The sequence below is a fragment of the Varroa destructor genome, unplaced genomic scaffold (genome assembly GCF_002443255.2).
Source record: "Varroa destructor unplaced genomic scaffold, Vdes_3.0 BEIS01000002.1, whole genome shotgun sequence".
NCBI lineage: Eukaryota > Metazoa > Arthropoda > Arachnida > Mesostigmata > Varroidae > Varroa > Varroa destructor.
The window spans coordinates 7,400,025-7,415,486 of record NW_019211455.1 but is presented as its reverse complement, the minus strand read 5'-3'; the positions used below and the strand labels follow the sequence as shown (position 1 = coordinate 7,415,486).

At 37.7% G+C, this 15,462-nt stretch overlaps 2 protein-coding genes across 13 annotated transcripts; one reads left to right on the top strand and one right to left on the bottom strand.

Annotated features, from left to right (window-relative positions):
• Positions 1 to 1,146: 1,146 nt before the first annotated feature.
• On the bottom strand, positions 1,147 to 3,201 carry LOC111245311 (BLOC-2 complex member HPS5 homolog). The gene has a single exon (XM_022793504.2). The coding sequence runs from the start codon at positions 3,199 to 3,201 to the stop codon at positions 1,357 to 1,359; it is 1,845 nt and encodes a 614-aa protein (XP_022649239.1). The 3' UTR covers positions 1,147 to 1,356.
• Positions 3,022 to 15,273, top strand: LOC111245312 (uncharacterized). 12 transcript variants are annotated; one of them, XM_086978652.1, is made up of 7 exons: positions 3,803 to 4,010; positions 4,458 to 4,517; positions 4,777 to 4,870; positions 5,189 to 5,279; positions 6,022 to 6,131; positions 7,063 to 7,289; positions 7,408 to 7,707. In XM_086978652.1, the coding sequence occupies exons 4-7, from the start codon at positions 5,239 to 5,241 to the stop codon at positions 7,657 to 7,659; spliced, it is 630 nt and encodes a 209-aa protein (XP_086834778.1). In that variant the 5' UTR covers positions 3,803 to 4,010; positions 4,458 to 4,517; positions 4,777 to 4,870; positions 5,189 to 5,238; the 3' UTR covers positions 7,660 to 7,707. The 12 variants fall into 12 exon arrangements, with proteins under 12 accessions (XP_086834775.1, XP_086834771.1, XP_086834769.1 ...); XM_086978649.1 differs by lacking the exons at positions 4,777 to 4,870; positions 5,189 to 5,279 and adding an exon at positions 3,022 to 3,154 and having other exon boundaries at positions 3,930 to 4,010; positions 6,005 to 6,131; XM_086978645.1 differs by lacking the exons at positions 4,777 to 4,870; positions 5,189 to 5,279 and adding an exon at positions 3,299 to 3,428 and having other exon boundaries at positions 3,930 to 4,010; positions 6,005 to 6,131.
• The last annotated feature ends 189 nt before the right edge of the window (positions 15,274 to 15,462 follow it).

Genomic DNA, 15,462 nt, shown 5'->3' with positions numbered 1-15,462 from the left:
GTGGCCACATTATGTTTTTCGATTTTATTTCAACTTGCCAAAAAATGTTTGTTAGCCCTATACAGTGTTCTCACATTACCACAAGCGTTTTGTAATATAACAGCATAGGAAGAAGGATTTTTCGTTTTCTGTATTTACCAGAAGTACAAAACATGTAAGACATCATATGCTTTAAACTAATCGATTTTAAGGAAAAATTAGATTAGCTGTTATATTTAAGAGCGGAGTCAGTGGGAGTCATAATTACTGAAGGCGTTTTTCATCTGGAACAGAATCATTGATTATTACGACGATGAATACGACGAAGACCGTACCCTTAAAGTGGTAGAGTGGATTTTTGTGTTGTTTACATGCTGGCCAGGTCTATTTTAAAAATATTAATTTTAAGAGTAAAGGTCTGGATTTTAATTTAAGTCCTGAAGTTAATTATTTGAAATATTTAACTATTGGATCCTTCAAAGTAAACTACAGCATGGCAAAATATTATACAGAATAAAATACAGAAACTAATCTAACTTGTTTTGTAATATTTGTTATGTTATGTATTGTTAAAAAATGTTTATCAATAATATACGTGTTGACGTTTTCACATACTATTTAATAATAAATAATATTTCAAACGCTGAAAATCATTCGATTTCGAACCAAACGATTCAACAAGGATATGGCTGAAAGACAGAAATGGGCTAATACATGGTAAATAAACTTCTGGTTTTATTGAAATGCTATGAGTGTTTTTATTAATCAAGGTCTAATACTAGACACATCTGCAAACTTCGCGATAAATTAGATTAAAAAATACTGACTGAAATACCATACGTCTATGGGGTTCTATTAACAAACTCTAGGGCAAAATTATGTCTTTTATTCGAATAATCATTTGAAGCTAAAGGAATCTCATGTGCCGGTAAATAGGCGGATGAATCTGTCCATATAGCTTCGATGACCCTTGGCATGCTTTCTACATACTGACTTCTACGTAAAAAAAGGAACATTGTTTTCTCTTATCGCCGCGTGTGAAGTAAACAACGGCTTCTTTCAAATATGCGCGCCCCAAAATTCTACATAATGCACACATACGTTCTGTGTGTGCCCATCATACATAGACTATATAATAAGTGCAATTAACTAATGACACAAGCAATATTGCGTAAATACTACTGAAATAGCCACGTATTTGGCTATATATTTATTTCTGATAGGATAACTGTATTTTATTATCAATTTACGATTTCGTAGAAGTACTGTTTTCATGCTTAATTAATGGTTTAGATTTTTTGTTACCACTGTTGAGCATTACTTCAGACGGCGCTGTTTTCGGATCTGTCATTTACCACGGTACGCAGTGTTTGACTATCACTCCAGTATTCTATTGATGGTATAATCATCGCTATTTTGCATACACACGCAGCAAAGGCTGTCAGATATTGAACAGGTGGCATGAAAGAGATGGCCGCAAAAGTGAATGACAACGTCCTCTTCTATGTCATGCAGTACTAAGCGTTCGCCACAAATGTCACAGTCGTTTGACATGTCTATCCGTATGCCCCAGTCAGCTATCGGATGATCGATAAAACGCTGTCCCTGCAGAATATGAGGCGTTGCCCATAACAAGCCGCTTATCTCAACCAGAAGAGAGTCCGCGATTTCCTTTTGCAGTCGATGGCTTATACGATCGAGAAGTTTGCGATGCGCATGTCGGATTGCCGATTCCTGTTTTGGAAGAGTTATCGATTTCGGAACATCAGAATAACTATTCTGTCGATCGCTCGATCTTGTGGGTAGCAGGGGGGTTTCCTTTGTGAATTTATTGCTTGGCAAGGGAACAGCTCTCAAGTTGTCAAAAAAGTATTCATGCCATGGAAGAACGAGTAATGCGACAGTGCCATACCATCGTTTATCGAGAGAGTAGAATATACCTTCTAGATAGTGGAAAATGTCAATGAGTGTTTGTATAGATAAAATTTGGATATTACGGAAATCTGTTTTAACCTGTACTAAGCTTAGGTCAGACCTTCGGACCATCAGTTCCCTACCACGAAATTGCTCCCTTCGAATGATATTAAGATATTTTGAGACCTGGTCCCAGTTTATGTTTTGCAAAATGGCTGTTAGACGTTGCTCCGATCTTGGCAGGATGTAAAAGACATTTTGAAGTATGCTCATTGTGAAACCCCATTCGGTAAGGGCGCCGTCCTGGTGCATGAAAAAGATTGAGCTGCTTTCTACCTTTGATTCAATCACTTTCCGATTTCTAAATGACGTGGTCTGCCAAACTACGCAAGGAAAGTCACAGTCTTGCACCTGTAAAATATATAGAGCTTCATCAGTAAATGTCATGAGCTGCTCGTCTATTGAAAATAGGACGCCGAATTGCACCTTTCTGTCGAACAATTTTCTCTTCATAGTTGTCCCGTGCAGTGGAATCGGAACGTGGTCTATATTAGTTGAGCCTTCATGTCGAAAGCTAAGCGTACAATCGACCTCACCGAAGTTGTTCGCCTGCCATAAGCGTCCACCCGGCCTAACACAATACACAGTTGGATAGTCGTCATCTTCCGGTAGTGCTTCTGAGAAACATGCACCAAATACACCATTTCGCGATTTTTTGCCAATTTTTGTGAAACGCTTACCATCCAGGTCACACAGATAGCTTGCCGTGAGTGTAGAAATCACAAGTCGATCACGAAATGTATCAATTTGTATAATACGACTATCAAGTGTAAGAATATTCGTGGGTGATATATCAAATAAGACCATATCATTTAGTGCGTATAGGTCCGTAACACTAACTACGCCACGGTGATCTCCACCGATAAAGCATGACCCTGATCTTGTCCACAGCAATTGGGATACTGTGGAGTTTGCATGAGCCTCACTGCGGTATAACTCTTTTGAGGGCTGAGGATGAACGAGCAAAGTATTGTGCTCAATAATGACCAACTCCCCACGATTTGAAGCCGCGCAGAACACATTGTCATTGGCAGGATTGAAAGCGACACGGTCAATCTTGGCCGACGCTGCTGGCACTCTCCGCAGAAGACGTTGACAAATTCGACTAAAGATAAACACATCACCCGACGAACTGCCCAATCCAAAAAAGTTTTCTGAAACATCGAAACATCGGAACCCTGCTCGCAAACCTGCAATCGGTGTTAGTAGATTGTTGAGGCTGCGTTTTTCGAACAGGCACTGGGTCATTATTTATTGCCAGTGTCAGCGCTTATGGAGCTAAGCGTTATTTTACAACAATGGATATAATTCAAAGAAGGTCCTCTTGTTTTGGTTCAGAGAGGTTCATGACAAAGAGAAACATACCACGTAGCATAAACAGCTGTCATAGTGTCCCATTAATTGTAGGATCGACATAGCAAACATTTGAAATGATCTCATGACGCTCATGACACAGTGTCAGCACTGAACACTCCGTGAGTTCACAACACATGTTAACAGCATGTCGTTTTCTTGTTGTGTCGTGTTTAAGCATATTGTTGCGAATCTTTAACTAACCACCATGAGTCGAAGGCGTTACGCTGCATATGTAAGCTCTGGTTTTACGCAGAGTTGCTACAGACATATAGGGCTACCCTGCCATTTGAGACAATGGTAATGCTTATTGAAATCGTTATATCCTTTTGTTTTGATATCTCTCTTGGTTGTGTTTTACCAAAGGTCAACTGGATTAAAGTATCCACCCAGTGGCTATCATTCAGCGGAATATCAAACCCACTTTCGTAGTAAGTGGTGCTGGCATCCAAAACAGTTAGTTGAGAGGGAAATTTGTTAAGCGGTCGGCGACCGCCATGAAACTGCAAACACTCTAACCTTCCCCTGTGCTGTTTGATTATTTTGTTCCAGCTCTCGTACAAAATAGGAAATATATGTATATAGGCATGATCACTTACTTTTCCTGTGATTCCCTATTACAGAAAAATCGTTGCTCTGCTCTAACTATGAAGATGATCTTGGAACGAACTGTGCAGCTTGGACCTCTTTTAGCCTTATATTTTGTAAGTCATTCACCTTGAATATAGTATCTAGAGAACATTATTTTTTATATTATTAAAAATTGATGATACGTCAGATTATAGAAAAATGTTTTCAATAGAGGTGTGTATGCTTCATTTAGAAGACAAAGAAATATATATGTAGTGCAAATACCGTTATCGTTTTTATGCCATTTTACTTGAGGCCATATGAGGTGACCATTGTATGTTTACTTTTTAAAGGTTAAGCTTAATAACATGGGGATAGTACTGATATTTTCCGAGAAACATACAAGTGAAAATTGACGCAAGCAAATTTTTCACGGTTTGCTTGTGTCAATTATTCTTCATTATTCAGTATTAATAATTATTCATACACTCTTTTCAGAGTATGAAGAATAATCTAATAATTTTACCTACTTTTATTGGTTATTTATTGAGACAAATGTAAGACCCTCATCGTCCTTTCAGGTGCCTATCTTAAACCTCTCCAGCCAAGGTTATATTCTCATAACAATTCGCATCCTAAAGGTAAATTATTTCTAATTAAAAACATCGTGTGTTAGCTGTACACTTTTGGCAACTTCATCTATGTACTCTGTTTTTTTTGTACTGTATGTACAAATAAAAATGTAATTGTATGGCACATTCTTTCACTGTATGGAAATTCTTTATATGTTGAGCATGTATGTTCATAGAGCAAACCTGCCATGAACAACACCGTTAACATTAGTTTATCAATAGGTTTTAAATAGACGCTGTCACTTTTTCTCACGGTGATCCCGAACAGCTTAAAGCTGCTGCCAACACTTATCGGCTGGCACGGTGGCTGATATAGCTTTTAATATTCCTGACGATTTTGAGAAGGTCCTACTACAGAAAAGGTAGGATTGTAAACGAAGCAGGTTAATCAGCAGGATAATTAGTCATGCTTACAGCTTTTTATGGTTGCATTCATCCTATAAATGATACAATAGGTTGAATAATATTATTTAGTTGCAAATTATAAGAATTAACATAAACAACCATGAGAACGCACCCCATTCTGAACTATATCTGTTAATAGATAAACACCGACAACCGAGGTCAGCAAAGACCACTTTGGGCTTATTACTTGTGTAGGTTATTATGCTGGGAGCGCTCTCCTAGGGGAAATCATTAATAAGCGTATTGTCACGCCGAATTATTGTCCCAAACTCCAGCAAGAATGCGCAGATAGCCTCTGCGTGGGTTTTGAAGTCCTCGGTGGCCAATGATCTGTGAATTTGTTCATCTCAAGAGTCTGTTTTCGAGGTAAGATTCAAGCTTCCAGAACCATTTTACGCTTGCGTGCCAGAGTGACATTCAAGATAACACGCTCATTGTGTACATGAGTTCAGGGTAGCTGTGTCAAGATATATAAAAACAGATAGAGATAAACATAAAGACCATCGCCTCGTAGCGATGTACATTTCCTTTAATTAAAATTAAATGAGTATACTGTAACTGCTTTTGTAGGCTTTAGATATTTATATAGAAGATTTTCTATCCATTGAATTACATTAGGGTCAAGGTAAATGTAGTATTTGTGTGGTAGGCAATACATGCTGCAATAAGTCATGCTAAACTATGCAAATGTATCGGCATCTGTTGGTTTTTATCGTCGGTGTTTCAGAAATAATTTTGTCATTAGATATAAACAATCTAAGATAATATTATGCAAGTTGTTGTCAAAAACTTCTAAGCGCCCATTATTGTCCGTCATTTATCGTTTTAAAAATCATTTAGTGCGTTATAAATAAAGTTATTTGGTGTATAATATATCCGTACGACTACCGCGAGAGTCGTATAGATTTCATTTGGAGAAACCTTGATTGAGGTTTTTTTAGTCTGAGTAGCCTCAAATGAGGTGGTACTCTATGTAGTGCTCATGAAGGGAGCCGGAGCACTTTTAAAGATAAATTTGAGCGCTTGTTGTCACCGATGGTTAGAGAGCCTATTTTTGTTGAAGTCATCATGCTCGTTCACGCATATTATAGCGTTTATGTTTTTCTAGGTATAGGTTTACTAAACGGGAGTACCTTATCAAAGCTCTTCTGCACAAAAGCTACAAAGCAAAACGGAGACGTGACCGCTTAGACTCATTTACACTCCTTGATCAAATTGGTGAGAATATTAGCAAATCTATATTACTCGTAAAACAGCCTCAATAATTTTATATATTTTAAACGTAGATTATATAGAAAGCGATATAATAAACGTAGATGTTTTGATGAAGTAAGATACGACGGTGACGTGATAATGTCTAAACTTGTAGAAAAAAACTCTGCAATCGGATGAACTGGGCCATAGTGGTACGTTCAGTATTGAATTGGTTTGTATTCTGTTACACAAGAATGATGATAGCAGACTCATTAAAGGGTAGGTTTGAGAACTAATAGATTTTCGGGAAATGGGAAAATTTTGGCAGAGAACATTCCAAATTTTATTACGAACTAGTAACGAGGTCCTTTTAAGAACTTTTAACGCGTTTGCGATCATATCTGTTCCATTTTGCTTGTCATATAAAATATATACCATGTCTACACTGGTAAGTTATTTCAATTAAATATAATTAAGGTACTTTTCATTTTATTAAAAGCTATTAATATATTCGCAAAGTACTATGATTTTAAAGCAATAAAGCATTGCTCGCAGCTACTTCGGCAGTAGTCTGGGCATGTCTGTGTGGTCTAAACATGGATAAAAACAATAGTTTTATATATTAATATATTAATTCAATTTATTTATTTACTATTAGCTTTTTACTATTTATATAATTGCAGAGAAAACGTGAAGAACTTCTAAAAAAATTTACCTTATGTTGTAAAAATATTAGTTTTGCCTTGCTTATTTATTCTTATGGTTTATATTTATATTATTATTATTAACACGGTTTATATTTCCTTCGTGTTTAAATTCATGGGACAAATCTAATTCGTTTGGTCAAATATACTTTACTTCTAGATTTTACAGTCAACGATAGTAACGGTACTGAATTAAGTAACTGGACCCATGTCGTGGATATGATAAAATTGTTCGTATCCTCTTTTTATAGGCGATATGGTACTCAACTACATGATCACTCGAATTTTGATCATGAACTCGCAGAGCAATTTAAATACTAAAGCTCTTAGTAAAATGCGATCGGCGATACTCCAAAGAAACGCCATATCGTTTATTGCAATAAAAAATAAAGTTGACGACTATATCTTCATCAACGAGCAGCACCTTGCAAATACTTCTTCCACAGCGAAATTCAAGGAACAAGTTAAAAACTTGGAGGTGAGTTACCTATTGAAATTTTGAACGTCCTAAATAGTCACATATTCTATGTTCTCTTAATTTAGCACAGAATACCTGTGTGTAGATAAATATGAACAATTTAATCGAATGCTTTTAGAATTATCAGGCCCTGGCCGCATGCATCCGCGATCCAAAACACAGGCCAACTTCAGGATTTTTCCCGCCCGAAGTTATGAAGCCATCATCGGATCAGTATCTGTCGACACCAATTATGATAGACGACAGACGAAAACCGTCATCATGTCGATCTTTAAAAAGGAAATTTCAATGTGGTATACGACGGGTAAAAAGTCGTGCAAGCCATGTATTGAGCGACTTGAACACTACAACACTAGTTGCAATTTGGTAAAAGAAATGGTTGAAAAATGTTTAATAAGAAGATATGAGCAAAAAAAGACGTTCTAGGTTATTTTTAATATACGAGTTTCATTATGTGATGGGTACATACATACATGGTGTGGAATCAAACTCATTTTATGAAAATTAGAAAAATAAGCGTAGTATTTTCCAACTGTTCACTTCGTCCTTGGAAGGATTGAATCTTCGAAGCTGGCTGTCATTGCTCTATACGTAATATGGGTTCTATGGGATGACTAATCACGGCGTACTAGAGGCGTCACATTACATGAGTAGGTGAAGAACCTTTTAGAACTAAACGACCAACGTTGCGAGTTATTTCCTACGTATTGTTGTATCCACACTACAGTAGAAGTGTTCACGTTCTATCTTCTTTTGACAGGGTGTCGAAATTGTTCCATGGCTCGTTAACGGTTTGTGTGCGGAGGCTAATCTAGATCTAGGTTTTACAGCGAAAGCGGGTCCTGTAGGTGTCGCTTCGACGAGGAGTCTTCTCTACGTCTGAGTGGTATCATATTGATAACATAGGATTCCGATAATTTGCCAGCTGGTCGGAATTATGCGAAACGAAAAAGCACGGTAATTCCGTGTTAACATTCTGAATAAAAAAAATCTAAGATTCATGGAAGAGAAGCGTATTAGCGTAGCGGCTACCGCGTAATGCGACTGAAACTTAGTTGCGAGACGTTGGCTAGCAGATCTCATTAGACATTCAAAGCATAACAGTGTTACAAAATAATTGGAGCACAATATATTAGCTGAGTCATGTTGCGGGAAATTTTCGAAGAGATTCAAACGAACGTTTCCAATCAATCTTTGTTTAGATTTAACAGCGCGTATAGTAGAGGAAAATGTTTGGAAAGAAGATGTATTTTTCATACACTTTTTACCAAAAGCGGACATATTAACATATCAAAAATAGACAGAAGCTTAATAAGAGCTATTTTGAAAACGATACTAAATAATTTTAAATTTAAGTACCTTCACGGGCAGGTCAAGCTGGCCAACTAAAACCAGTAACGAGCTGCGTCGTTAAAGGCAAGAGGCCGAAAGTAAGAAATTTCGAGTGTCACTACTTGTTGAGGCCTAGATGACTTTAGGGAAAAGACGATGCGTTTATGGCGGTTCAGAAACGTAATGAAGTGTAGAGTATTCCCTTGTGCATCAACTGGCAGTGAATGTTCTTCTCTAGAACTGATGTTTGGACGAACAATACTGACAACATAAAACCTATCTAAGAAAAGAGGACTGCAAAACCTAGGACACTGTGACGTAAAGGTGAAGCCACAATTTAACCGTAACTGGTAATCAATCAGCTTATATAATCTCTGAATGTCGAGCCTAATTATCCAGCATACACGCTAACTCGGAGAGGAATCCGTAAGTGCGTCGTGCTGCAAATTTTCAGCCTCAATACAAACAAACAGGGTCATAAGAAAGGCGTCAAAAACAAGAATTTTGTGATTATGTCTCACGAAACTTCCCGAGTGGCTTTGAAAGAATCGTATTATAACCATAATTCTATGCTACCTAATATAAACTGTTATTGTAAGAGAAAAAGACAGTACATATCAATTACCTATTATTATCACACAACGTCTGTCTTTATAGAAATCGCCGTCACCGTTAACCGCATGTACTCATTACTCACTTTTCTACTGCAATACGTTCTATCTAATTGCATAACCTCCAAACATTCAGAATAATGGGGTTTTGTTTAGAAAATGAGCTAACGTTTATTGTGATAACTTTCGTTCGGTGACAATGATATACAATGGTTCTATACATTTGTCTTGAATAATTCTTTAGAGCGTGATGGAGCTTAATTGGCTTCCATACGGCGTATTTATTTTTAGTAACGTCATGTAGCGAGTGCACTCATCATTTATTTACTACGACAGCATTCTCTTTGGGGGTGCAGAATCTTTTATTTCAATGAACTTGAAAATTTCAGTTTAGAAAATATAGAAACATAATTTTTAAGCTGTTCTTTAGGATAAAATATTTATTTGAACGCTGAGAAACGTCTATGCGAGCATATAGCGTTCAAAATGTAGTTACTTGTATTATATTATTTTTATTTTCATTACCTGGCTGACTTTGTAGAGCAAAATTATTCTTCACAGTGATTAGTAATGATGTGGGTCAACTTGCGAGACAATTTGAACGTTTTTGATTGTCGATGGCGCGTAACAGGTTGAGCAACAGCAGGTGCTAAGCAGTAAATGGCAGTTGGAAACATCGTAAAGCGTGAGGCTTGCCTTCCTCGATACCCTAAATTCGTCCTCGAGTATAACGTAGAACTTAGAGCAGATGGCTTTGCATCACTTCAAGTGTCTTCATTGACCCAAGCTGACACGACGATAATTAGAAAAACTGGTGCAGATCAAGTGGGAGATCAAAAAGAAGAAACAAAGCTACCTTGTACGGCCGACGTCTGGTTAGAGCTAGTCGAAAGCCCAGAAAAGCATGGTGGAAAATAAGCGGACGGGGCAACCTGTCCCCAACGTTCCTGGTGGTACGAGAACTCGAACAGTGTGAGGCGCCGAGGAAAAACTTCTGAGCTCCCTGTCAGTTTACGAGCAGTCGCCCTATAATACTTTATCTGATGAACTAACTCTGTCTAGTGCTACTCTTTGTTGCCTTCGTTGAGGGTTCAGTCATCCCGTTCTGTTACTTGCAGAACTGCTCTCATGTTCAAGCAGACCGCAAGTTTAATGTTCGACTCGAAATTAACGTCAGTTGTGTTACTTCCTATGTCTAGTTTGGTAGGTAATTTTTGGCTTTTTTATTTTCGTTGTGATTGTTCTAGAATTTGGTACCAAAACAATTTGCAGCGGCCCCAAGTATCTCTTAAAGGATCGTTTGAAAAGCGAAATTTCGCATTGGCTGTATTTTGTAGTGGAGTTAAGTGCTAGCGGCATCAGGTAAGTTTATGCTTCAACTTCGATGCAGTAATGAGCGTAGTAAGTAACAGTCGTTCGTTTAAGATAGTGTACTACTGATTTCAGTTATAAGAATACCCAAGATCCTAATGTAACTCAGATAGGACGTACACTTACTCGGCTTTAACTGAGGTGTCAACGTAATTTTAATTAAATTCCCTTACCTATTCAATTTTCATGTATATTTTGAACGAAGGCTCAGTGATCGTGAATGTTGAACATCGTTATCGTTTTGTATAGGGCTTCTGAAGGCAAACGTTTGCCCATTTTTCGACCAATTCCGGTTAACTAATTTGAACATGATATATTTTAACATTGAAACGTTACTAAAAAGGTCTTCTCTATTGCATGCATACTTCATATGGCTACTATTGTGCAAGCTTAATGAGGGCATCCCTTTTAATTACCTCTGAAGACGTGTTGGTGTTTTCATTTCGTGAAGTAAATCGATATCAGCAATGGCGTAGTTAGAGAATACGTACAAGGCACTCGTGAAGTGTAAATGTATCTCTTATCGAGTGTTTTGCGTTGTTTAATATAAATGGCGATAGAGGCATTCCGAGCGGCACTCATTTGGCTATTGCAAATGCACCCCTTTTCTTCCCGGAGGTTGCAAATATGACGTATCTGTCAATATTCAATTTACAGATTCAAACACGAAAATTGCTTATCAAATTATGCTATTTGCTGATTGCTTCATGTCTGATCGTTCTTCTTTCTGTTAGGCTATCCGTTGCATGGCTGAGTCGTTATCTGCGGAATCCTTCTCAGGCACTTGATTTTCTAGGTGAAATCCCTCTTGTCCGTCTGTGCTGTCTAACGAAACAAAAAGTCAAAATTAATTTAGATTTTAAATGCCTAGCGTTTAAATAAATTACAAGCCAGTTAGTTGATGTTCTGTTAGTGTCGAGTCGAACTTGCTTGATCGAAGTGAGCTATTTACCAAATGAAACGGGACCTTGAGAAGAAACGCAAAAATCTTTTGAACATGTACTTCAAACTCAGCAGTTAATAAATTGTTGTATGTTCTTCTCAATTGCTTTGAGGAACAGGGTAGGTAGTAGTGCCTGGAACTTGGAACAAGAAAATTTCCTAATTTAACCTGCTTGAGAACATGCAAATTTGTTAATAACTAAATTACCCTCCTTTATTGCTACCTACAATAAAGTATTAAACTAAAATCAATGTTGACAAAGAAGGTTGCACCATGATGGATACCACGACACGATTTCATGCCTATATCGACTACATCTGACGGATAATAACTGGAACAATATATAGCCGTTGGCGAAGTTTACAGGTCAGCGGATTGCTTGCAGACGATATTATGAGGTCGAAGACAAACAAGCTCCCAATAGTTGATCTCACAGTATTACGAAAAGTTAACCAAAATTAGTAAGGTCTTAAGGTGAGGAATCTATAAGTCGTTCGTGAAAGAAAGCATTCTTCTTAACTAATTTAGCACTGAGCTTATTTGCAATTCAACCTAGATTCACCTGTCCTTGTGACGGGTCGACCGATATGCGTGCCCCATGCGAGTGTTAGCGGCTCGTCTGAGAAGGCGCACGTCAGGCCTGGACTAAAGACAATTAGTGTCGTAATACCAGCCAAGCGTAATGGATTTGCATACGCGATATTTCTGCTGTAACATTTTCACGATGAATTCCCTTACTCGGCGAAGCCACTCATTTGTTAGTAGATGTAACTTTTTTGCCTTTAGCTAGATATAGCAGTTAGTTTGTCTCGTTTGCGAGCACTGTTTTCGCACTAGGGCCCTTCGTGTTCGCCTGTAGATAAAGCATCGATAATTTCATCCCTTAGCCCTATTTTCGCTACTCTCGGAGGAAAAGAGCACACGCTGTGCTCGCGAAGTGCGAAGTCAAACATCTACCCTGACACACAGGTACTACATACAATTGTACATTGGAAGATCGATGAAACTAGGAACAGGACTTTCCACTTGTTCAGAAAGTCATTCTTTTTCCTACTAGAAAAAGGTTCAAGCCGGTAGGCGTTTCCATCCCCCTTCGGTACTCTATGTAAGCCAGAATTGAGTTAGAACAAGACACAAGAGTCTGCCCTGTGTAATGCCAGCAAACGCCAAATCAAGTCAAGGGGCAAACAGCTTCTTGTCAGAATTACAAAAATGGCGGAAACGACAGAGGTAAGAAACAACCCGAGGCAATTTTGCTGCTCGACAAATAGAATAAGTAGTGGTGCATCGATGGCGGCAACTTCCATTTAGTTACACAGATCTAACAGGGATTCGCGTTCGTTAATGTATGTGGATTAGTACTGCTACAAAAAAAGAACACATTCACGCTATTTCCCTACCGTGGGCGAAGTCGGACCCTTAAGTATGCTAAAGTGCTGCAGTGATTTAGTATATAGCTATATAAGCAGTCAGTTTTTGGCTGGAATCGGTTGAAAATTTCTATTGTAATACGGATTTGGATGTACCTTCTTAACGAAATAAAAACAATAATGCATTATATGTTGTGTAGTTGATATGTGAGCAATTTAGCGACGACAGTCACACTGTTAAGCATGTGTTCTATGGCCAACCTAGGTAGAACCGCTTTTTACAGAGCAAACTACAGTCACGATTCCTACTATGACAGTATAATTTTACGTTCTGTTGACTTTTGCTGACAATAAAAAAACAAAAACCAAGAAGAAACTATAATCACTTTTATTATTATCGTCGATTTTCATTCATAGGAACTAATGAACCTTGACAACCACGGAGACAAAGCTACCATCAACTTTTCCAAGTGATTTCTTCCTTCTGCAAAGCTAAACATTGCATTATTATATGCTAAACATTATGGTCCGACAGTAGAAAACAGTCGCTGCAGGCTTCAAACTTCACGTGCTATACTTGCGACGCGATACACCATAGAGTTCCAATATTTTTAATAATAAAGGAGAACGCTACGGCTTCGTACACTCAAAATGCTATTTACTTCATAATAAACTGTACATACTATGTACAGGCGTTCGACAACACGGTGTTCAATATTTTTGATTAGAAATAAGAATTCTAATTAGAAATAAGTTTTCTAATTCTATGTACATCTTGACAGAGGAAATGTGTCCGGGAATATCCACACACCATGCTTAACTATGCAGAGTTACGGGCGAAAAGAAGAAGCTGTGCAGCTCAAATCCTTCCCGAACGATTAAATAATTATGGTAAAAAAAATCGTAAATTTATCGTACTGAGATATTGCAAATGTAAATCCTTCATAAAGATACTATGATGTCACGTTCTGTATATGCAATAGATACGTATCGCTATTTTTGTGGCAGTAGGTAATAACTGTGGATTACATTCTATAAACATTGTTGTTTGACAAATATAGACAACTTCTAACCGTAAGTAGATGTTTAGAGCCGCCTTGTAGTTCACTGCATCGATTAAATGCTTTCCACAAAAACTACTGAATTTTTCGTACGAGCTTTTCCTAGAGGAAGACAGTCCCGGCCTGGTACTTCCTCCGTGCCTGTCTTTTTTAGAAAAAAAATAACGGATATGAAATAATTGTTTCATTAATTTGTTGAAGGAGAAATGATAAGCTCGTATTTGCGTAGGCAGGTCAACACATAAACAACGTAAAGTTAACCGTTCCTACACGTTTGGCGTGAGGAAAGACGGGGCATTTTTCATCGCGTAGGTAAATGGTGCTGAGATACTTTACCCATCTGTAAGAATAATTGGTGCTCTCTAATTTTGTAAAATATAATTCGTTTTTGGAATATGCCCCGATATACAAGATTCATGTATACATCTTCGATCCTTGTATTTTTTCACCATTAAGGAGCTGTAACCATAATTCCTTGGACTGCGAGAAAACAATTTGCGGAACGCTTGTGTAGGGCCAAAAAATCAACTTCTATCTCCGCCGACTGTCTCACAGTTTAACCAATGGAAGTTGTAACGATATTCAAAATTATACTTATCTGTAGAAGGCACTGTAAAACTACTCGAGTGTATGGCAAATAAATAGGAAATGTATGGCTAGCATAAGAAATAGGTAACTGTATTTAGATATTTCAATATAAGACAATATTATTGAGTCTGGTTAGTTTAACAGGTGATCTTTTTAACTCCGTACACATACCGAGCTTGCCATTGAATAGAAGCGTTCCGTTAACACATAACAACGACAAATGCAGGGTTACTATTAAATGAAGAATCATAAGTTCAATCTTTGCACTCTGTGCGATTCCTCACCAGGTACGTAACCAGGAAATCTACGAAATGGATGTTTTTCTAGATCGGAGCTGTTTGGAGAATGCCAGTTATTATGTTCCAACAGTTAAAACTGCTCATCCAAAGTCTGTACGTGAAGGTTTGGCGGCATGTTTCTTCTATAGATATGAAATATTGTTCATAAAGTCTAAAAAAACTTCAGAGACACGTAGCCGGATCGAGGCCGACCATTGCAACGAGGTGTTATTCCCTTTTGTCGCTTGATTAAGGCCGTGTGTCATCATACAATGTTTGATCATCGCATCTAATCGTATGTGTGGCTGTATGCCTAGGCAACTTTATGATTAATGTATATATATTCATTATTTATAATAGGAACATTATCAACTTTTGTACCGAAAACTTTAATTGCATCAATTCTATAATAAATTCACTTGAGGATGAATGCTAGCTTTTTTTTTCTCTTTTTTACTTTAACGTGGTCATCAAGCTTTTGATTACCATTATGGCCTTTTTTAATGGACCTTCTATGCTGTTGACACAGTTAAAGAGTGTAAGGAGTGCAATACGGGGATCGGTATAGTTCTGCAGAGCTCCTTGTGTAAAACGGACATGAAGCCGTCCTTAAACCTGT